General features: G+C 59.3%; 1 protein-coding gene and 1 pseudogene across 1 annotated transcript in view; one reads left to right on the top strand and one right to left on the bottom strand.

Moving 5' to 3' along the window:
* Positions 1-23,679, bottom strand: part of UMODL1 (uromodulin like 1) — a 69,661-nt gene that overhangs the window by 6,074 nt on the left and 39,908 nt on the right. Inside the window, exons 16-27 of the mRNA XM_029940620.1 lie at positions 23,473-23,610; positions 22,429-22,980; positions 21,086-21,343; positions 20,157-20,269; positions 17,875-18,088; positions 16,821-16,958; positions 14,915-15,252; positions 10,374-10,519; positions 9,605-9,841; positions 9,239-9,398; positions 7,399-7,483; positions 1,912-2,114 (exon numbers count right to left, since the gene is read on the bottom strand). Coding sequence (XP_029796480.1) covers positions 1,912-2,114; positions 7,399-7,483; positions 9,239-9,398; positions 9,605-9,841; positions 10,374-10,519; positions 14,915-15,252; positions 16,821-16,958; positions 17,875-18,088; positions 20,157-20,269; positions 21,086-21,343; positions 22,429-22,980; positions 23,473-23,610 — 2,582 coding nt within the window. The remainder of the gene's footprint in view (positions 1-1,911; positions 2,115-7,398; positions 7,484-9,238; positions 9,399-9,604; positions 9,842-10,373; positions 10,520-14,914; positions 15,253-16,820; positions 16,959-17,874; positions 18,089-20,156; positions 20,270-21,085; positions 21,344-22,428; positions 22,981-23,472; positions 23,611-23,679) is intronic.
* LOC115292977 lies at positions 12,002-12,089 on the top strand (annotated as a pseudogene).

The following is a 23,679-nucleotide window of genomic DNA, read 5'->3' as shown; positions in this document are numbered from 1 at the left end:
GTGCATACTAGTCTAAGTCACTGGAGCTCAGCAGTTAAAAGCACGGACCCCAGACCCGAATCCCAGCTCTGTCCCTCCCTAGTCACATTCCCGGGACACTCCTCCACCTGCCCCAGGCCCCCATCTGTAAAAGTGGTAAGAACACAGCCTCACACGGTCGCTGGGAGCCTGAGTGAGTTAACGTGTTTACAGTGTTCAGAAAGGGTCTGAAGCACCTGCATGCCCGGCACTCCTGGGTATTTGCTAAGAGCAGTAAGAAGCAAGTTCCTTGCCCAAGAGCCGCCGTGGGAGGGGAGAGAAAGAGACCAATAATGTACGGGGTTGCTAAGGGCGTGGGGAGGACACAGCTCTGGGGACTGTGCAGACAGAAAACCCGCCGACTTTGAGGGGAAGGCTCTCTGCCCTGGGAAGGGGGGTCGGGGCCCCCAGCACTGACAGACAGGAGACAAGCGCATCCTTCCGGCCAGCCAGCAGGTGGGGGGTCAGCGAGGAAGGGCTGGCGTGGCCGCCCCAAGCCACACAGTGCCCGCTGCGCCCCGCAGGGAGGCCAGCGCGGAGGCAGGGCTGAGGCCGGGCTCAGGGGAGCCGAGACTCCCCGTGGGACGTCCCCCAGCACCGGCGACTCGGGGTGGCCCTGGGGACGTCAGTGCTGCGGGGGAATTTGCCATTTTCCCTGCTGGAAATTCCTGCCGAGTGGGACCTTCCCCCGTGACGGGGTTTGTGAGGACAGGGAGAGAGCGAGACGTAAATGTCCCCTGCTGGGAGGTGTGAGGTGACAGCACGGAAATCCTTGTTCGGGGCGGCCTCCCGGGCCCTGCGCTCCTGTCGGGGGAGGTGGTTCCCTCGCAGGGAGAGGCCAAGAACACGCAGGGGACTGGGCGCAGGGAGGGTATGCCAGTGAGGGGTGGGGGTGAGGGATGCAGGTGAGGGGGGAGGGGAGGGGTGAAGGTGAGGGGTGGGGGTGAGGGGTGGAGGAGAGGGTGCAGGTGAGGGGAGGAGAGGAGGCATGGATGAGGGGCACAGGTGAAGGGCAGTACCCAGGACACCTTGGTGCAGCCCCAGGGCCGAGGCCTATCTCCCACCACTGTCACTTCTGCCACCACACAGGGTCCAACAGTGTTTGGAGGCAGCAGTGACAGACAGCTGCCGAGCGAGGCCTGTGATCTTTTCCTTTTTAACCTGGAAGCCTTTAGAGGAGGGACGGTCCTGGGCACTCCCCACCGCAGCCCTGCCTCCGCCGAAAGGAGCACTTGTCCGTGCTCAGCTGAGCGGTGTTCCGGCCCAGAGGGGAGTCCACGCACTCTGTGACCCTGACGGCTCAGCAGAGCGACTCTACGCTCAGGAGCGCAGGTCCTCAAAATCACGGAAAGGACAGAGCAAGGCAGAGACGTGTGCCTGTCACGTCACACATGTGCCTGGTTCGTGCTGAGGGCCCGGTTGCAGAGACATGACAGAGTGACGTCGGGGCTGACTCAGCACCGGGGCCTGATGCAGCCCGGGTCTGCGCTTCCTCACCAGGCTGCACCCTCTGTGCAGGCGGCCTGCCCCCACGCAGCCCTGCTACAAAGGAGGAAAAACAAGGAAACCAAGGCACCAGGGGCTCGGGGCCTCTACTGGGGCCGCCAGAAGGGGGGGGGGGGGGGGGCAGGGCTGGCATCAGAGGGGCACCCGGGCTGGCTCACATCCCCGGGCTCTGCGAGGCCTGCTATTGAGCAAATCAACAGAACCTGACCTTGAACAATGATGGTCCATTTCCCCTCCTTCTGTGGCCTTCCACCAAGGCCGAGGAACATGACACCCGCCCCGCAGCGCTCCCCGCAGCCCCCCGCACAGGCTGTGTGGGCTCCGCCAGCTGCGAACGTGGGACACGCGCACGGACACGCGCACGGGAGGCGCGGGCCGCTCACCCACCTTGGGGCCAGCGGGCACCGCCTCCTCGTAGAACACCCGGTAGCTGAAGTCGTCGGGCCCCGCCCGGAAGCGGTACTTGCCCGTCATTCTCCGGTAGTGCACCAGGACGAGCGCAGCCGCCCCGGCCACCACGGCACAGACGGCCACCGCGATGAGGACCAGGTAACCGGCGCCCAGGCCCGCCGCCGCACCGCGATGCTCACCTGCGGGGGACGAGACAGATACAGCAGTGAGGTCTGCCGGGCCGGGAGGGGTGCGTCTCAGGGGGCCCTGCACCCCCCGTTGTGATGGCGGAACAGAGGCCCCGAGGACGGAACGGCGATGCAGCGAGCTCTCCACGGCGTCCGCCACTCGGAGACATAATTGTCTGGATTTGATTGACCTGGAGCACCGAGGGGTGAGGCTCCGCACTGCGCATGTGCGGGTGGCTTCCCAAAGGGGATGAAGCAGGTGTACCAAGCCTGAGACACAGCGCATCAGCGGGAGGGCTCAGCCCAGCCAGTGTTCTGATCCCATGCCAGCTGGGGAGCACCCGGCCCCAAGGGGGAGGCTGAGAGCCCGGCTGGGTGCCACAGGTGGAGACACAACTGGGCGCTGCACAGGGAGGCATGGGCTTCCCCAGACCCCACGGGTCAATAAGAACACAGGAAAGCACAGACTCAAAAATTTGGAAATCGAGACTCAAACACTTAGACATCCATGCTCACAGCACCATTCACAACAACCCAAGTGTAAACACAACCCAAGGGTTCCTCAAAGGCTAAATGGATAGGGGCGACTGGGTGGCTCAGTTGGCTAAGCGTCCAACCTTGGCTCCGGTCATGAACTCAAGCCTCATGAGTTCGAGCCCTGCGTCGGGCTCTGTGCTGACAGCTTGGAGCCTGGAGCCTGCTTCTGATTCTGTGTCTCCCTCTCTCTCTGCCCCTCCCTTCTTCTGCTCTGTCTCTCTCTCAAAAATTAATTTTAAAAAAGGATGAACAAATAAACAAGAACAGATAAACAAAATGTGGTCCATGCACATGACGGAATATTGTGTGGCCATAGAAAGGAACCAAGTCCCAGTGCATGCTACAACATAAAGGAACCTCAAAATCTCATGCCTAGAGAAAGAGGAAAGTCACAAGGGACCGTGCGCACAGCATGAGCCTGTTTATAGAACTATCCAGAAGGGGCAAAACCAGAGGCAGAAAGCAGACTGGTGGCAGGTTCTAAGAGAAGGGGACCGGGAGGGACCCCTAATTGGTACAGGAGAAAATCAGAGAAAGAAGGCCACCAGCTGCCCCCGCCCCCAGGGGAGAGACCTGCTCACTCCCATGAGGAAGTCGGGGTGCATGGATCACAGCAAGAGTGGGTGTGACCCACATGCCGTGTTCACCTCTGTCCCATCCCTCTACATTGGGGGTGTCCACCTGGGTGACCAGGGCACCCGAGATCCTGTGTCCTGCGTGGTTGCCGAGGTAGATGTTACTCCGAATCTCCAGGCATAGCACGGGTGTGTGCTGCCAGTAAAGGGGCCCCACAGTGGCACCGGGGATCCCCTCCTGGCCGCCTGGAACAGAGGCAGTCCTCTCCTCCAGAGGAGGAGTGCGCTGGGCGAGGATCCTGGGGACCTGTGCTGGAGATGCACCCAGACGCTGGACAGCCAGCTTCCCCAACAGCTGCAGGGCTGGCCCCTAGATCCAGCCTCTGTGGGCGCCAGAGTGGGCGCCTGGCTCCTTCCGTGCGGGGCCAGGGTGTGAGTGTGAGCAGGGACCACACAGGATGCTGGGGCAGGACGACAGAAGAGGTAGACCCCGCTCCTCAGGGGAGCCCAGGGCAGACCCCGCTGCCTGCTTCCCAGGTTCCCGTGACCTGCAGCCGAGCACTCTGACCTGACCCCCCGACCCAGATCCGCTCTGGGTGGGGTCCACAGGCCAGCACGGCCTGCTGGTTACTGTGGCCCCGCAGTGGCTTCCAGCCCACACGAAATGGAGAGTGTGCACGCTGTAACGCGACCCTCGCCATCACGGGGGTGTCAGCCTGCCCGGAGAGACCGGTCACGTAGCGTGAGCTGCATGTGGGGCCCACAGTTGGACCACCTGCCAATCTTCTAATAGAACCCTGGTCCTCGGTCAGGATAGCCTGAGCAGCGCACGTCACGAGCAGGAGCGCTGCCACGGTCACTCGGGGTAACCACCCACACACACAGTCCTTTTTGGAAGACACTAAGCGATCAGTGCCTTGCTGACGGGGACACAGCCCCTGCTGTGGGAGAGTGATGGAGAACTTCTAAGCACATGTAGGGACCCCCCTCCTTACTGCGGAGCAGCCTCCATGATGATTCCAGATCCTTCTGGAACATTTGAGCATCTGACAGACATCACCTAAGCTTTCTCTCTTTGTACAAAGACACTCTAGCAAGCGAGAAATAATGAGTGATCTAGCAAAGCAAATGGCCATGGAAGGGTTCCCAGAGGAAATTAGAATATCGTGCCGCTAATAGAGGATTTGTTGGCAGCACACCTTCAGGAGCGACGCCCATGGATTCTTCCTCAATATCACCGATGCGCAGTGTGATGTGTGTCCTCTGGAGAGATATGTTGAGGTCCTGACCCCACTACCACAGACCGTGATGGTCATTGCCGACGTCATCGGGGAGGTTCCGATGCAGTCACGCCGAAGCGGGAGAGGCCCCTGATCCAATATGACCCGTGGCCTTGTAGGACGGCCTCATGAAGACAGAGGCACGGGGAAGCCCCACGTGAGGACGGAGGCAGGGATCCGGGGATGAGACCCTGCCAGCCGAGGAGAGCCAACAAATGCCAGAAGCTGGGAGAGCCTGGGATAAATTCTCCCCCACTGCCCTAGCGGGCCCGGAGCAGATGACACCTTGATCTTGAATTTCTGGCCTCCCGAACCATGAGCTGTGCAGTTTGTGGCACTTAGTGTCCTGTGGCACCAGCCCCGGAAAACTAATACAGGGAGGAAGAGCGCGGGTGCACAGTGTGGGGGCAGGGCATGGGTGCACGTGGGGGGTAGGGGGCAGAGCGCGGGTGCACAGTGTGGGGGCAGGGCATGGGTGCACGTGGGGGGTAGGGGGCAGAGCACGGGTGCACATGGGGGGTAGGGGGCAGAGCTCGGGTGCACAGTGTGGGGGCAGGGCATGGGTGCACGGCGGGGGTAGGAGGCAAAGCATGGGTGTACAGTGCGTGGGCAGAGTGTGGACGCAGGGTGGGAGGGGGGCAACCCTGAAAAGATTTGTCTGCCAGTCTATCCACCCCTCAGTACCCAACAATATTTTTGTTCACATACACAATTAAAATGTAACGATTCCCCCAACCAGGAGAATCTGTGTTTCTAAACAACTTCTCTGTATGTCTGTACGACCCGGTTACGGAGCACACAAGGGCTAATAACACAATGAGAAAGAATGACGAACCGGAGGAATAATTATAATCCTTGTTTTTGAGGCTGACAATTTACACCTTCATTATATTTGGTGTTTTCCGCAATGGCTGTTAGTGTGGTGCTCTACCGGTTACAAATGACAACCACTAGCACTTATCCAGTAAGCTCTATGGACGAGGCATTCTATGAAGTAGAAGTCAGTACTGTTCCATTTTACAGATGAGGGAAATGAGGCACAATGCAGTATACCCACGTTGCAGAGAAAATGGAGAGTGCTGGACAATAGTAGGGGTGTGTGTGCCTGCCCCATAGATGGAGTAACGCATAAGGGGGTGGGTGGGTGGATGGATGGTGGGTGGATGGATGAGTGGATTGGGAGATGGATGGATGGATGGATGGATGGATGGATGAGTGGATGGAGGGGCTGTGGGTGGATGGGTAGGTGGATGAATGTGTGGGTAGATGGATAGATAAATGGAGGAATGATGGATGGATGGATGGACGGATGGATGGATGGATGGATGGATGGATAGATGGATGGATGGATGGAGATGGATAGATGGAAGGATGGAAGGATGGATAGGATCCAGAAGACTCGGGAATTTTCCCAAAACCACACCACTAGAAGCAGGAGAGTCCACATTCAAACTCAGGTCTCCTAACTGCAAGCCCAGTGCTCCTTCCGCTCCCGTCGTTTTGACGTTATCTATAATATCTGTGAATAAATACAAGTTCCATTTCTATAAATGAGAATGCAATTCACATGTTCTGTCTTTCGTCTTAGGGCCCCTGGTCAGCCAGTTCTCCTCGGCAGTTTAAGAAAATGAAGAGGATAGGAAAAGCACGTGGTGCGGAGCGGGCTCCGCAGTGCCCGATGACCGGTGCAGACACCAGGGGGGCGCCCAGCTCCAGAAACCCCGAGTGGGCCTGGGTCGTGCCCCCAGACCGGGCTCTCCTGCACTTCACAAGTACCTTGGATGAGAACCAACAAGTGGGAATCACGGGCCCTTCTCTTGTTCCCTCCTCTTCCTCCCTAAGCCCTGATCAGCGTTCAGACCCTGGCTCCCACCCAGCGTCCCAAACCCAGAAGTTCTTGTGCAAGAAAATATGGAGAGGCAAGGAGGGCCATCAAAGTAGGGAGAAAAACAACAAAAAAGGAACAATGACTGGATGACATTTAGCCGTAAAAGAGGGGAAAAGTCAAACAGCAGCGACAAAGAACACGGGAGTTTATTTCTGGCACAAAACTTGGAGGTCGGAGGCCTGGCTCACTTGCTCTAAGGTGTCCTTGGAAATGTCCGGTCCCCAGGGCCCTCCCCTGCGGTCTGAGAAGGGGGATGAAGAAGAAAGGGGAAACAGTGGGCACGAGCCCTGGGGAGTTGTCACTTGACCTCCACGTCACCTCATTGGCCAGAACTTACTATAGAACTTACTCAGCCACTGGCGGGGACTTACAGTTTTCATTCCAGCAGCCAGCCACACGCTAGCTAAAAACAGAGTGGGGGTTCTCTCACTGTTAGGGAGAGAACAGGTATTAGGGGACAGCTAGCAATTTCTGTCTTCACACCCAAAGCATCCAGTTTCCCCCCACCAATTTTTTTGAAAAAACAATGTAACCAATCTCAAAGGAAATAAAATGTTTTCCTGGAAAAGTATGGCAGCCGTTGAGAGGCCATGGAGTAATTGGCTCATGGAAGTTTTATTCCAAGAGAGAAAGCAATGCTTTTTTTTTTTCATCTTCTAATTTAGCCAAGCCCTGCTGCCCAACAACCCATTCAGTGTGTTTATCCAACATCAGGAAACTTTACGGCTTTTGTGTTACATGGTTCAAAACACCACTCTATCTAAGCGTGCGCTGACTTCCCGGAGCCCCAGCCCTTTCTTCTGCACAGGGGTCCCTGGCCCACGGCCCCTGACCACACTCTGCGGGTGATGGACCCAACTCGGCCTGGATCATTGGCTCCCAGAGAGCAGCGGCTGGTGCATCCACTATTCCGAGTCCGCGGAGCACCCTGGGAGCCGGGGTTCCCGGAGCACCATTGTGGCTCACGTGCTGGGGGGCCGGGACTCATGACTGTCTCAACCAAGTCACCAACTAACCTTCAGACCGGATGAGGGGTCCCCAGGACATCTGGTGTGTCTCAAATGCTTCACTGCTTCTCGGGGACCGAACATCATTGCAGTTCTGTTGTTTTGGAAGAAAAAAACTTCAAGTTAGTGGAGCAGAACTAATGAGATCTGAGACGTGTCTTGACTGCCGGAGTGGTACTCTGAACCGCACATTTTATTTGGCTAGAGGCGGCACGTTGCAGGTGGGTGAGCTCAGATGGGGAGGGGACTGGGGGCCTGGACCTCCTGGACCACAGTGTGACACCGCCTGGACCACAGTGTGACAGGAGGCATCAAGGTTCAAGAGGACAGCCCGCTGCACTGTCTCCAAGCCACGGCCCCGCGGCCCCTCAGGCCCTCTGTCGGCTCCGAGTCACCTTGCCGTTCTCCGCTGGCTGCAGCCACTTGCTCCTTTCAATGCCTCTGCCTTGCACGAAGGTTCAGGGACACGGTAAAACCTTCTTAGAATACACCTGCTATGGGCTGCATTCTGCCACTCTAGAAGACATTGGCGCCCTAGCCCCCAGCGCCTCTGACGTGACCTTATTTGGAAATAGGGTCTTTTTGCAGATGAAGATGAGGTGAGGTCATTAGGGTGGGTACCAAGTCCACCATGACCGTGTCCTTATGGAAAGGGGATGTTGGACGCAGACACAGACACGCACAGAGGGAAGATGTGAGCACACAGGGAGAAGCCAGGTCTGTGCGCCAAGGAGAGAGCCTGGAATGACTCTCCACCACGACCTCGCGGGGAGCCAGCCCTGCCCGCTGGCTGATCCTGGACTCACCAGCTCCAGGCTGGGAGACGAGGCATTCCTGACGCCTCAGTTACAGCTGCAGCCATGGGACAGCAGCCAACGCCTCTCCTTGGAGGGCTGGGAGAGGAAGCAGAAGGCCGCGTTATCAGGAATCTGAGAACCAGCAGCTCCTCACAGAGGTGGTTGTGGCTATTAATACCCTTAGTATTTCGGAGGGGCTCCTGGAGCCTGGTGCAGGGTCACGCACAGACCGAGCTGGCAGTCGTCCAGGGGTCTGTGTCCCTTTCGACCCTTTTTTTTCTGGAAGATCTACTGTGTGAGGAAAAGTGACATCAACAAAATCAGTGTGTTGGGTTTCCTCTCCCACGCACGTCCTGTGGTGGTTCGGAGGCTGCTCATTGGGGAGTGGGGTGGGGGAGGGGCTCTGTGAGAAGTGCAGAAGCAAGCCCATCCCCCAGAGACCATGAGCAAACACAGCCCCTGAGCCCAAGGCCCGCAGAGCTCGCTACCCTGTCCTGGGGTGCAGACCGCACGTGGCAGTCAGCTCACATCCTCGTCTGTGGGGGACAGAGAGCTCTCAAATCTCAGGACTGCAAAGCATATTTCACATTCAAAGAAAGGTCTACGGAAATGAGAATGTAAAATTATTCATGATCTCAAGTTCGTGCACATGAAAATTTAAAAAAGACCCTCTTATTAAAAATCACAGTGCCTGGGATTCAGTAGTGTTCCCTCAATGCTACTAAAAATAATATTGAATTAAAGCTTTTGCTTCTGAATACGGATTAAAGGCACCTGGAGGAGAAGCACCACAGCATCACGGCCAGGAATGGGATGGAATGGGATGGATGGACGGCCCACAGGGGCTACACCACCGGAAGGATGTAGCTCAGCCAGCCAACGGCAGGGTCCTCGGTCCATGGGCTGCCCACCATCTGTCCCTCATTTCACACCTTGAGCAGAGCCTGCTCCCAGAGGTCGGGCCCCAGAACTGCCCAAAGCCTGGGACTCAGATCACAGAGTGGCCGTCCTTAGAGCAACCAGACACAAGGTCAGGGAAGTGAAACACCTACTATCTTGCACGTGGCTGCAGGGGAGTCCATGCAGACGCGAAGTCTGCAGTGCAGGTACACGATGGAGTTGTTGATGAAGGAGAAGATTTTCAGCTTAAACTGGGCCCTGCTGGAGTCCCCATTCTCGATCACGTTCGTGTGCGTGTTGGGAACGGGGCAGCTGGCAAGGAAGGAACCGTGGCTCATTAGTTAGGAGCCGGCCTCCCATCCCGGTCCCAGGGGAACTTCCCGGAAGCACCCCCTGACCGTCCGCCCGCACTGTGTCCACGCTTCGCCCGCGGGAGGGGAGGACCACCGCCCTCCATCCCCCTGGACCCGGCTCCTGTACCCGTGCGCGCCTGGGAGGCGGCTGCACCCGACACCTGCCTGTTGTTGATGAAGCCGAACATGACAGGGTCCCTGGCGTTGCTGGAAGGCGTGGCCCAGCACTCGGTCAGGACCACCTTGAGGTTGTTTCTCTGCGTATAGAGCCCCACTTTGATCTTGACATCATCGCTGGCAGACACACTGTAATTTCGAGGTATAGGGGAGTCCCCAATGAACAGCTGCATTTCGGTGACAAAATTGCCAGCGCCATGGAGGTCCTCGATGATGGTATAGACCCTGTAACAGCGAGTGGCTTCAGGAGGCGTCCTTCTGTGACCCCCCCACTTCCCATTGCTCCCCAGAGAGCAACTCCAAAGAAGGGGGAAATAGAGGAAGACCACCCGGATGAGAATAGGCAAGGGAAGCCTATCGATTCTGAGCTGGCTGGAGGGATGGGGCGCCCCTGACTTGAGTTTGGAGGTGACTCAAGGACAGACAGGGGAGGGGCATCCCCAGAAGGGGGAAAGGCAGGCCCCAGGCCGCCCCAATGGAGGCACGGGATGGGGAAGCCACGGGCAGGCTCACTGGAACCGGGGTGTCCTGTGGGATTGGCCAGGGTCCACATCTGGCTTTCTCTGGCTGGTCCTAAGTTGGAAGCGGTGACAAATCTTAGGGGAGCTGGGAGTCGCAAACCAAGCCCTGGCCACTGTCCATTTCTATGTCCTGTCTCACAAAAGGGTCCTCACGTGATTGAAACCCTAAAGAGGCCCAAAGTGAAGGTGCTGGAGGGGACAGTGGGCTGGGGTGGCGGGGAGAGGTCTCCACTCACCCCCACTCCGGGGTGTAGCCCGACGACGTGAGGAGGTCGTTCTGGAAGGCGCAGCGGATGGGACTCAGGATCTGTAGGTGGTGGATGACACCCTCGGGGGACAGGTCATTCCTCAGAGTGGTCCTCACCACTGTACTCGTCATGTTCTGAACACAAGCTAGGAGTCAGTGCGCCCCCGGACCCCAGCGGGCCCCCCAACACCACTGCAGACTGTGTCTCTGGGGAGCTGGGGGAGGGGTAGGTCTTCTCTAAATCTTGCCCCGAAACAAGAAAAAAATCTTTTCCTAACATCAAAGATAGCATGATGTCCCGACCCCCCATTTAGCCTGCGTCCTACACCCATTTTCCTCACTGGAAGAGAACAAGAGACAAGCCGGGTCAGCGGATACCCCAAATAATAGATCAGATTCCTCCCCCAAGTTACCCCCAAGTGCATTCCTGAAATTGAGGGCACAGTGTGCTTCCTGAAGGAACAGAGCTAAAATCAGTTGGTTCAAGTCTGCGCGAAACCACAAGCATTCTCTCGGGGTGCCATCGTCCGGGGGACGGGGTGGGGGGATGACCAGGAGCCCAAGGGCCAGAGGACAATCTCCAGACAGTGAACGTCACCGTGGTGGGGACCCCGGGGGTGTGAGCAGGCGCTCCACCTGAGCCCCCCGGGAAAACGCTGAGCCCCATCCGTGCACAGGAAGGGAAGCCCATAGACAAAAGCTGGCGTGAAGACCAGTTGCTTGCGGTGCAGAAGTTTAGCAGGACAGACCTCCCGACAGCAGTGCGCCAGGGCATGCAGACGCGCCTTCCCCGGTGCACCAGAGTCCCAGGATTTTTCCAGAGCCCGAAACAGAGCTGGAGAAGCTGAGGCGGACAGGCATTTCTGTGAAAACCACCACTGTGGTACTGAAGCCCAGGCAAGCCTTTGTATGACAGAACACCAAGCTACATTTGTTCCCAAGGCTTTGCTGGCCCGTGGCTTGGAGTTCGAAGGGCACGGCGGTGGCTTTCCAAGATCGGCAGCCCCTCACAGACACCCCTACATTGTCACTAGCACAGGGCCAGCCAAGGTCAGCTGTGGGTTATTCGTGGCTGATGGTGAGGGGCGGGTGTCCCCCGGCTTCTGCTACAGTCACAGACCTCAGCAGTTTAGAAGTAGCCAAGAGACAGGGAATCTGTGTGAAATAGACGAGCCAGACCACGCATGCGGGGGAAGCAAAGGGTGCAGCTGGAAATTAAGCTGATGGGGACGTGTTGATGAGTGCCCACAGGGACACACATCCACCCAGCCAGGAGCTCCGGGACTTGGTGGAGGCAACCGGGTAGAGCCCCTGTGAGCTGCACACCAGGGCATCGGGCCACGGTAAGGCTGCCAGGCAGCATTGGCCGAAAATTAGAAATTCAGAGCCTAGCAGTAGGACTGGGACCCATGAATCCAACGGAGACACGGAATCCAGTGGCCAACCAGACCCTGGCGCCAGAGGGCCATAGGAGTGGGCTTGTAGGAGCGTGAGGGGAAGTGACTGCTTTCAAATGGCCCTGGACTGACGGTCACTGCGGGAAGATGTTTTGAATGTCCTTTTGCTTCTTTAGCCCCTACATCGACTTCTTTCCTGCTGCTTTATAAGACATCACAGATCGCTTCTCGGCCTTTTGGCTAAGATCAAGCGAAGTTTCTGTTCTTGTCAGTTTAATATAAGACATCACAGCACGTGTGTTTCCCTTGCGTGCGTGTGAAACAGAGGGGGGCAGACGCTGGTAAGCTGACCACAGCAAAGGGACATTAGCTTATACAGGAAGCTACTGGAAACTGCTGGTCTCTCTAGGTTTTTATATAAATAGTGACATTAGAATTATTGAAAACATTAATTCTTGGAATTCATGACTAGTGATGCTTCCGCTTCTGAGAACAAATTTGCCTCGGTTCTCGATTTAAGTATCCAAAATGGAAGCACTGAAGCACTTTTAGTTAATACTGGTCCCTGTGTTCGCTCGTATCTCTGTCTCTGTATTTTGGAGAACTCACCTGCGTGCTTAGAGGCCCTGGGACTTGTTTGCATTGTCATAAAGTCGGTGACGGCCGTGCTCCAGGCACACACGGTGGCATACGCTCGGAGCCATTAAAAATCCTTGTGTGGGGCATCTGGGTGGCTCAGTCAGGTCATGATCTCTCAGTTCGTGGGTTCAAGCCCTGCATTGGGCTCTGCATTGACGGTATGAAGCCTGCTTGGGATTCTCTCTCTTTGTGTCCCTCCCCTGTACTCTCTCTGTGCCTCAAAATAAATAAATACACTTTAAAAAAGAAAAAAAAGAATCACTTTGAAAAGTGCCGCAGACAACCTGGACAGCCCCCTGCTGCCTCCAGGAGGACTTTGGAAGGTGTTCGTGAAGATGATTCCAGATGCTGCTGAATCTTCTGGGGCGTAAGTTTGCGTCTCCTCAGGGCCTTCTCTGCACGATCTGTATACAGCACATCAAACGTGGCAGGGAGGCCTCAAATTCAGCTTCTTCCAAAAACCCAGGAGTTCAATAAAGTTTAAACTTCGTGGGGCGCCTGAGGGCTCAATCGGTTAACCTTCCACTTCGGCTCAGGTCCCGATCTCACCGTTCATGGGTTCGAGCCCCGTGTCGGGCTCTGTGCTGACAGCTCGCAGCCTGGAGCTGCTTCGGATTCTGTGTCTCCCTCTCTCTCTGCCCCTCCCCTGCTCATGCTGTCTCTCTCTCTCTCTCTCTCTCTCTCTCTCTCTCTCTCTCTCTCTCTCTCTCAAAATAAACATTAAAAAAAATTTTAAAGAAGAATCTTGAAGTCTTAGGCTGCTTACCCAAAGAATGGAGGCAGAACTTGCTAACTGTACCTACTGCATTGTATTTGTAAAAGTAAATCCTCGAGGAAATTTTGGTTTTGGAGAGACATCAAAAAACATCAAGAACTTCTGTGGCTGCCAGGGTTGGGATGATTACTAGAGATGAATTCCCCTGTGCGCTGAACGGGCCCTGAGCCCTCCTGAATGGCTTCTACAGCAAGCGCGGGTCCAGCTCAGAAAAGTGAAGCCTGCGCACAAACTCGCCCCTGGGGCCCCGCCCACCGCAGGAGACTCCGCCCCCACAGCCCACAGGGCTGCGCTGACCGTTTACATTTAGCATCGTTCCTTCCCGTTCTGCAAGCCTGCAGCGCGCTAACCTGGACCCAAGATCTTCAGGGCAGCTCTGCCCTTCCCCCCTCCAGCCTATGCGCACAGACTGGGGCTCCGAACCGAGGCCGCCGAGGAGCTGCTCCCCCTTCTCGGTGCGGTGCACCTCCCCAACTCTCCGGGGTCCTTGAGAAGCAAAGCCCCCCAACTCCCCGCCCCACTATGTTTGGGTTGAGCTGCTGTAGGGCTAGAGGGGGGCTGACAGAGGCTCCGTGGTCACCGGAGTGCCCTGGATGCTCCTTCACCCCAGAGGGGGTCTGAGGATGCCCAGAGAGGGCGGAATCACCCTCCAGAGAGGGCTCACTGTGTAGGGGCACTTCTCTGCCTGGGCTCTCACACAGCCATGTGTACATGGACCGCAGCTCCAGCACCTGGCCCCCACGTGTCCACGATGACCCTGCAGCCCCAGCACAGCCCTCCAGGTGCCTCCAGGCAGGGTGACCTTGACCTTGACTGCCCCATTGACCTTGCTCAACCTCCTGGTCCCACTGGTTAAACTGAGGGGTGCTGCAGAGCAGAGGGGCTCACATGGGCCCAGAGGGCCTCCAGCAGGGCAGTCGCACCTTCTCACAGGGCCCCGTCCGGTGCCAGCAGAGGGAGGGCCCTGCAGCCTGTCAAAGACTGCAGGGGGCGGGGGGCGGGGGGCTCAGTCGGGTAAATGACCGACCTCTGCCCAGGTCATGATCTCACAGTTCTCAAGTCGAGGCCCCACATCGGGCCCTGTGCTGACAGCTCAGAGCCTGGAGCCTGCTTCCAAATCTGTGTCTCCCTGTCTCTCTCTCTTTCTCAAAAATAAATTAAAACATTTTTAAAAAAGGACTGAGATAAAGACAAATCCTGGTAGGACCAGACTCCCTCTGGCTGGGTCATTCTGATCACACCAGCCCGCCCGCCCAGCGTGCACACTCAGGCACACACTTACACACAGGCACATACACACACATTCACAATTGCACACGCTCACCCACACATGCACGCACGCACATTCTCACATGTGGGCACACCTGGACATAGATTAACACACTTAGCTCTCCTACCTTTTTCCTCTCACACGGCTCTCCATCTGCTATGTTTCAGAATCACTGGGCGTTTTCTTTAAACCCTGAAGCCCACCCCAGGCCCTTTGCACCAGAATCTCACAGGGGAGAGCCGCCAACTCCCTCCTGATTCTAGGGCACAGTCTGGTCTATCCTGTCCTCCTTTCTTGGGTCCCTCACTTAGAGTCAGAGACCTCGGGGTGCAGTCTTCCCTGGCCCCTCCCCCTGTGGTGCTCCTGATCCTTGATGCCCTGTCCCCCACCCCCAGCCCCCGGCCCTGCCCTGTGTGCCTCCGGAGCCTGCCCCCGCCCCTCGCCCTTACGCTTTGCACGACGGTTCCACACTCGCTCCAGCCGGCCACCAGGAGCACGTGCGTGCTGTTGTGTTCGCTCACATTACAGGATGGATGTCCCAGGTACAGGGAGGACTCGGGGATGGACTCCTGCTGCAGGAAGCGCCTCTGGATGGCGATGGCCACCTTCTCGATGTCGCAGAGCACCCTGACCGCCTGGGTCAGGTGCAGCCGCGGGGGCAGGCCCTGAGGCCCCGGGCTGGCACCCGGCACAGAGGTAGCCCCGCTCTCTACTGGAGTGGGGACCTGGTCAGGGCCTGCAGCCAGAGTGGGGCCGGGAGCCCAGGTTGTGTTTCCAGGAGAGTCACCTGCAGGGCACAAGGAGGCAAAACCAAGGGTGGGTCTGTGTTCAGGAACAGCCACCTGAGCCTGGCCTATGAGACCCGCACGGAGGGGCAGACAGGGACAGCAGCGCCTGCCTGGACCACACGTCCTGGCCACGGCCACTTACGGGCCGCTGTGGCGCATTCCCGCCAGCAGCCCAACAGCACGGTCTGACCTGGCCCGGCGGGGGATCCCGTGGGCCAGGGGACCAGCTGCCCGCTGCCTCCCAGACTCTCTCAGGCTGACGCCGGGTGCAGGCCCAGCCTACGGACTTGCTGTGACCAGCTGCCCCCTCTCTATGGTGCTTGCTCTCAGGATCCCGGGCCCCTAGCTTCTGCTTCCTGCTTCCCCCCAAGCATGATTTCCACTTCCACTGAAAAATGGAGCACTTTTCCCTAGAGATGTCCATTGGATGATGTCTGCAAAGATACCCAGGGTTCTCTGGGGGCTCCCTCCCCACCCCGCGCCCTGGCACCTCCCTTCCCTTATCTCGAGTGGGGCTCACCCACTGCTCTGCTCCCTCACCGAGCTGCCTGAGCCCCAAGAGGCAGCCCAGCGCCTGCTTGTGGCCTCGTGCCTTCTCGGCTGGCCTCAGCCACTTCTTGGCAGCGCCGTCCCGCCCTCTCCACCATCTCCCACAGGTGCCTGCACAGCAGCTCATCCAAACTGTGTGCCTGGACCAAGCGCACCATGAGGAGCTGTGTGCTCACCGGGCACTGGCCCAGCACACCCCGCTGCCCAGTGCTGTCCTGGCTGTCCTGGTCTCAAGAAGACCGCCTCTAAGACTCCTCCTCCAGGAAGCCCTCCCTGACCCCACTCATGGGGCTGCAACAACTTAGTCCCTGGGAGCCCCTGACTTCTACCTCCAGCAGAAGCACGTTCCATGTTCCCAGTGACATGTGTTCCCTTGTATAAACGTCTGTCTTGCACCACTTGACCACAGATCCATGGCTGGCAGCAGTCACCTCAGCGTCAACGCCGGATCCTCTGAGCCCCCATTTACTTATTATTTTTAATGTTTACTTATTATTGACAGACAGAGAGACAGAGTGTGAGCAGGGGATGGGCAGAGGCAGAGGGAGACCCAGAATCGGAAGCAGCTCAGGCTCTGAGCTGTCAGCACAGACCCCGATGAGGGGCTTGAACCCACGAACTGTGAGATCATGACCTGAGCCGAAGTCGGATGCTTAACCAACTGAGCCCCAGGCGCCCCTCTGAGCCCCCATTTAATGGGAAAAGTCCTGAGCGGGAGGAGGCTGAGGAGAGACACTTCCGCTGCTGGGGGCTCAGGCTGTGCAGCGGGCCTCGCTGTAATGAAGACGTTTCCCATCTCGGGCACACAGAGACGTGAGGCCAGGACGCGTGGAGGACGTGAAGGGACACATATGTGTGCACATGCGTGCACGTGCACACAGACACACATGTTAGAAAATCCGCCCAGGGCACGACGCTTGCTGACCTCGTTGGGAAAGGAAACACTGGGCAAATGAAGATCCTTCCAAGAACAGATTACCCAACAGTATCTCAGGAAAAGGGCTTATAAGACTCTCACCTTCACAGGGCCTTCCAGAAAACTCCACGGGGAAGTGGGGGGCACCTTCCGTGCAGCTGCAGGTGAAGGAGCCCAGGGTGTTGCGACAGGACGCGCCCGGCTCACAGTCATGCTCCTGGCTATCACACTCATCGTAATCTGCATGACATCAGAAACACGGACACTGTCACGCCTGGGGCTTGCGGGCGGCGGGGGGGAGGGTGCTTCGTGCCGGCCGTCACATGCGCCTGGGGGGGGACGTCAGCTGGAAATCATGGAGTGACAACGTAAGGAGACGGTTCTGGGGTTTGGGGACAGGGTGGCACCCACTTCTCGGGCAGGATGGGGACAAGGACTGGTGTCAGGTCATATGCTGGGACTGCTGGAGAAGGGGGGTCCCGGCCCCCGGCCCCGGCCCAGGCGCACCCCCAAACAGCGTCTGCACAGAATGCTCTCAGCCCACTGGCTTTGCTCTAAAAAGAGGCACCAGGCACCCCCACCCCGCAGGTGTCAGGGAAAGGCCGTGGGAGGTCAGAGCCAGAAGGTGGCCATCCCCACGTCAGGCCCCCCGAAAATCTACCCTGGATGCCCCGCCTCCAGATCCGTGAAGACAGACGCTTATGTTGTTTAAGCGTCTCCAACCCCGTATTTGGTTACGACAGCTCAGGCCGACTGATACGATTTAGAGAAGAGAATCTAAATTGCCTTTTCTCCCTGCTTTTCTTTTCAATTAGTTTTACCCGGTTCTCCTTGGAAACTGTCCGTGGGAGGCAGTGTGGCTGCAGAGAGGGACACGTCTGCCCCCGGCCCAGGGACGTGGGTGGCAGAGGAGGCCCCGGGCGGGACGCAGCCCACGGAAGGGAGCAGTGTCCCCGGGCGTGTGCGTGGCTTCACCCCAGTCTGCTTGGGCTTTAAGTCTTCAGAGAAACGACCCAGCAGCAATAAGACGGACGAGGGCCCTGTGCGTCCCATACTTTCACCTCCTGCGGGGGCCCCGAAGAGGTCCCTGTGCCAGGCCCTCCCCGCCTCTCTTCCGGAACATGGCGAGCCTCTGGGGGGCCCGGCCTCCACCTACCCTGTATGAAGGTGCCGTCGCCCACCACCTCCAGCAGGGAGGCGTTCCGGAAGGCGACGAGGAATGCGGCGGACACCTCTCGGACATCCACGTTGGCGATGACGAGCAGGTTAAACTCCACCACGACGCTGCCGTTGGCGATGCCGGTCACCTCCATCCGGACCCCGCCCGCGTCCACGTGCTGGAGCATGGCGGCCGGCAAGGCGTCCTGCACCTTTACGGAAACCGCACGTGACAAGGGCCGCCCGCTCGCCGGCAGCAGGTGCCTGTCCCCACGGGGCGCCTCCTGGGGACTCTGGCCCGCAAGACAGAGGTCAGTTCTGGGCCCGGTCCAGTGGACTGAGCCGTGTCCCAAGCCCACACCTGTGCCTGTGGGTCCTGAGGCCCCAAGAGGAGCCCTGCTCCCCCCCGAGCGCATCTGCCGGCCAGTGTGGACAAGATGCACAAGCCCCACCCTGGGGGCACATCCCTCACAGGGGGCTCACGACAGCATTTAGAATCCGCTCCCCTCACCAGAGCCATGGAGGGTGCAGGCTGGACAAGGTCGTGCGAGGGGACCCCGCTCTCCCACCGTGTTTTCTAGAACAATCCTTCTACTGTTGATACTGCCATGACGGATGGACCCCTACACCACGGGCTGCAGCGTTCCATCCCAGCCCCCCGCAGCCCAAACGCCCAGGGAGGCACAGGGCCTAATAACAATTATAAACGGTCTGTAGGATGCGGGCCTTCTTGGGAAAGTGCACTTCTGGGGCTCGGCTTCATGCGGAGCCTGCCAGGTGGCTCAGGACATGGGCTCATGTCCCAGCATTGGGACAGCCCATGTGACAAGTGTGCGGTCACCCTGCTGTCACCTGGGCACCGTCGTTACCACGGGAATGGCTGACTCTCCTCCCTCTCTCTCTCCCTCTCTCTGGGACGTCCAGAGAGGGATCTGCCACAGGCTCAGTTTCACGTCACTTTGGGATGCATTTCTGACCAGCGTCAAAGCAGAACCCCAGGCCCCTGGGCCCCGTGGACTGGCTCAGTGCCACGTGTGACTATCCCAGAGCCTGAGGAAGATGGAAGTGAATCGAGCCATCAACGGCTCTCGAACCCTCCCACTGGGCCGGGAGCCGGGGACCCCAGGACAAATCGGGCAGAACCCAGCTCCCCAGGAGTCCCAGTGTGCCTTCCTGGGGGCGCGGAGACCCAGTCTCCAGGCCAGAGAACAGAGCTGGTTCACGGTGCTGTTGGGTTAGCATGCTCCGTCTGGAGGCGGCGCTGCTCTGTCAAAGCCCAGGGTCAGGAACAGCTGACGGGACGAGGCGCCCGCTGTGCAAACAGGACCCCGAGACCGCGAATCCTCTTCCCGTCCACGGGGCTCTAGCCTCCGGCAGAGGGAACACGGAGACTAAATCCTGGCAAATACACCGTCTCTGGGGATGTCAATGGGACCAGAGGCAGCATCGGAAAGATCAGGAAAAATCACAGCGGCATTATTCACATTGGCCAGAGAGTGGACCCAACCCAATGTGGATCAGAGACCGAAACATGGGCTCTCCATCTGGGGGAGTGTTGTCGGGCCGGAAAGAGCCGCGAGCTGCAGCTGACCCCCAAAGAGGCGCTCAGAGAGAGAAGCCAGACACAAGAGGTCACGTGTCACATGATTCCGTGCATGTGAGATGCCTGCGCAGGCAAACCCCCAGGGACGGAGAGCACAGTAGTGGACGCAGGGATGTGGGGAGGGGGGTGTGGAGAGTCACCGAGAACGAGAGAGGGGCTTCTTTTGGGGGTGATGGAGATGTTCTGAAACTAGACCGTGATGACGGCTGTAAATTCCACAAATAATCTAAACCACTGCACTAGGCACTTTTAAAGGGTGCGCTTTAGGATCTGTGACATAGACCTCAGCTTGTTACTTTTCCCTGCGGGGCGCCTGGCTGGCTGCCTCGGTGTCCGACTCTTGATTTCAGCTCAGGTCATGCTCCCAGGGTCGTGGGCTCGTGCCCCACGTTGGGCTCTGTGCTGTCAGCTTGGGAGTCCCTCCCTCTCTCTCTGCCCCTCCCCTGTGCTCTCTCCCTCTCCCCCACCCCGGCGTAGCAAGGACGAAGCAGAAGACAAGGTGACCCCAGCCACTCCTGGGCCACCAGGCACCACGCCGGAGCCAGAAGCCCACCTTCCTTCAGGAATGAGGGTCCCAGGCGCCTGCAAGTCTAGGTCCCTCTCCCCTGGAATTGGGATCCCGCCCACCTCCCTCCTGCGCATCCCAGAAGGAAACAGAGATGATTTCACCAACTCACCACCCTAAAGAACAGCTCCAGGAAGTCCTGATACTCCCTGCTGCTTGCGTTCCGGAAGGACTCCACGTACCGGACATTGGCTATTCTGACGTTCCCTCTGAGTTTCTGGGCCGCTGAGGGACAGAGAACAAACACGTCCTGAGTGGTGATAACAGGTAATGTGTTAGGTCACGTCTAACCTAATGCCACTTTCCTGTCGGCCAGGAGGAACATCGGGTTGAGGCTGACAGTGCCTGGCACGTACAGATACGACCCGGCCTGCCCCAGAATGCCGCACACAGCCCGGGCACAGGGAGAGAACCTTCTGGAGGTTCTCTGCACTCTTCTTACTGACACCCCCACAGGCTGCGCACCCCACCTTGGGGAACACGTCCGTCAGCCCTTGGACGGCCGCCCGAGACCTGAGGGCGCTCTGCAGCGTCTGGCCGGCCCTCGGCCGTTCGGGCAAGTTAGACGCTCAGGAAAACATTGGGTGCGAAGGAGGAGAAACATGATTTATCTGAACACTAACATCACAAGCACCGGGTGAAATGTCCCACCCTCCGCCCGTCCTCCCTAGAAGCCAAGTGCACGTCCCCTGAGAGTGAAAACATCAGAGCCCGTGCACAACCCTCGGCCCGGCAACCGGCAACGCCACGTGCATTTTCCTGCCATGGACCTGCTGAGGACCAGAGTCCCGAGCCCTCCGTGCGGCCTGCCATGCCCCCCCCCCCCGAGCGGAGCCGCTTCCCCTCCCTCCGCTGACCTCCGAGGCCCAGCCCCGTGCGCCCAGCCAGGCTTTCCGAGGCTGATGGGGGGTGGCGGGCAGAGACCCAGCCGCTCCCCAACGACCCAGCGCTTCCGAACCTCGACCCACTAAACATCTTTCTCACGTTTCCCCTCCCTTTGCGAATGACCTCCGGCCGGCATTTCTGAAACCCACTTCCTACCTGTCCTGACCTTGAGGCGGGCCCTGGCGCCTCCGCTCCCACATGCGTGGGCCGCTATCTCCACCAGGTGCAGGACGCCAGGCTCCAGGCCCGACAGCGTCAGGCTTGCGTTCCGGGTGTCCAGGCGCACCGCGGGGCTCCGCGGGGAGATCAGGATGAGCTGGAAGGTGGGGTGCGGGGCGGGCACCGCCACCCACGCCATGTGAAAGCTGGTGCTGGTCACGTTGGACACCGTGACCCGTTCGATGGTCATGGGAACTGGGAAATGGGTGTAAACACAGAAGATTGAAATCACTCCAATGTGCCAAGGAGAGAGGACGGAGAGGCCTCGCCACAGGCTAAAATCAAGCACACTGCTAGGGGACAGGAGAGGGAGAGCCTCAGGGACACCAGACAGGGAAGTCCTGCGGAGCCCCCTCCTGCAGGCAGAGCACCTGGTGCAAGGGCCCCGACGGCCGGCCTGAGCCCGGGCTCCCTGGGACAGCTGCCTCACTCCCTTCAGCTTTGTCTTTCTCTCTGCCACCGAGGCCCCTGGTCTTCCCAAAAGCCTCTTGGGCAGACTCAGGGTGGCTTCTCCGGAGGGGCTACCCCTCTACCCCTGAGTGGACTCACAGAGGGGCCAGCAGAGGCTGGCACTGCTGGCGGCAGAGCGTTCTGACAGGTGACGCCGGCTCCCTCCCCCGCAGTGCTGGCTTACTAAGGCTCAGAAGTCGAGGAGCCTGCACCCCTGAGTGGAGGAGACCCATCCATCCGTGGGGCTCCATCTAACAGTTCGGTTTGGATGCAGCCCAGGGCCGGGCCTGCCCAGGGAGCTCACAGAGATCTCCTCCGTCTCCAGAGAGACCGCGGCCTGGCCCCTTTCCTGCACGGGCCGCAGCCTGTCTCCTGCCGCGCTATCCCAGGACCTTGGCACTGGCTAAGTGCTCTGTGTGGTGTAAGTGGGCGTGTTGGGCTCAGAGCTGCACCGGGTTTGGGGGTACCGCACTGCTGGGGGGAGGCACACAAACACTGGGGCGTCCGACCCTGCTGGGAGCTGTGCCGCAGGGTATAATGCAACTCACACCCCCTGTGCTCCACGTCCTGCTCTGGCCAGTGGGCACGGGCCGTGGGTGACACGGAGGTCTGGGCACAGGGAGGAGCAGGCCTGGGACCAGGTTCCTGTCCTAACAAGACCAGAAGCTGCCGCTGCCGGGGACAGGGCGGGGCTGCACCCCATTGGCCCTGCCCCACCTCCCATGAGCCAGCCCCCGAGTGCTTCTCAAAGGGCTTTGACTCAATGTGTTGGGAGCTTGGCCAGCCGGAGCTCCCGCCTTTCCCGGCGTGCTCAGGCCTCAGGCACTTACCACAGGCCGGAGGCGTCGGAGACTTGGGGGTGGGGGCTGAGGCCAGGTCCGGGGAGCTGGAGGGTCCAGGGTCCAAGGCCTGTGGCCCTGTGGGGTCCAGAGCTGCCGGTGCCGTGTCCCAAGTCGGGGGGCCGGTGTGCCAGGCGACGTGGTCTGCGGGGCCCTGGGTAGGACCGGGCCCGAGGGGCAGCTCCGTGCTGGGGTTTCTCGATAACCGTCCAGGGGCACCCAGGGAGTCATTTGCAGGCCCAGCAGGGGAGCTGCGGGTTGTCCCAGGAGCTGCGCTGGCCGCCCCCTGTTCTGTCACCAGGCCCGGGGCAGCGCTGGCCGCCCCCTCCTCCACACCTGGCCCTGTGCTGTTCTCGTCCTTCCCGACCAGGCTGCTGCCCCCTCGCCTGGGTGGGGGCCCCAGGCTCTGGGCCTGACCTGCCGCAGACGTGGCCCACGGGAGCCCAGGGCTGGTCCACCAGGCGGGGTCCCCTGTGCTGGTGGCGGGGGCCGTGACGCCGGTCACTGGAGCCAGCCGCACTCCCGTGGGGCCCACCACGTCGCCTGCCGAGACACAGCCACTGTCAGAACAGACATCTGGTCCCAGATGCCACCCACAAGTGAGCGCCTTCCAGCTGGGCCCCAAGTGGGGACATGGGCCATCTAGTCGGAGATTATGGAATTATGAGTGTTTAGCGGCCTCCCCCTCCCCCGTCCACAGCCCCCCATGTGCTTTCCGGGGGTGACGCAGGGCTGCTCTGTCTGACAAATGAGGCTCTGAGGCACCAAGGGGGGAGCTCCACCTGAGTGGCCCCGCAGCCAGGACATGAGTGCAGGGCTTGGTTCTTGCGCCCATCGGGCCTGTGGGAAAATGGGGCGATTTCTCTGGATCTGGGCTCGGTGTGGGGCTTGGTGCTAGTCACTGTCATCAGCCAGCTGGGCGTGACATGAATACGGGAAGAATGTGGGACACCGGCCAGCGGATATTAGAAAGGACGTGGTATATCAGGCACCCCCGGGGAGGGGGCGTGGCCCCAAGCTGGTTGGGGGGCGCACCCTCACAGGCCCGGCCCGCGCGGGAGGGGTTGGCGTCCCTGGCCGTCCGGCACTGGCAGGTATAGGAGCCCTCGACGTTGATGCACTGGGCAGCGGGGGAGCAGTCATGCCCCAGGCTGTCTGCACACTCATCCCAATCTGCCGGGGGGGAGAGGAACGGGAAGAGCGGTGAGGGGTGGCCAGCGGGGCGGAGCGGTGAGGGGCGGC

The sequence above is a fragment of the Suricata suricatta genome, chromosome 5 (genome assembly GCF_006229205.1).
Source record: "Suricata suricatta isolate VVHF042 chromosome 5, meerkat_22Aug2017_6uvM2_HiC, whole genome shotgun sequence".
Taxonomy (NCBI): domain Eukaryota; kingdom Metazoa; phylum Chordata; class Mammalia; order Carnivora; family Herpestidae; genus Suricata; species Suricata suricatta.
This window is presented reverse-complemented; position numbering and strand designations above follow the sequence as displayed.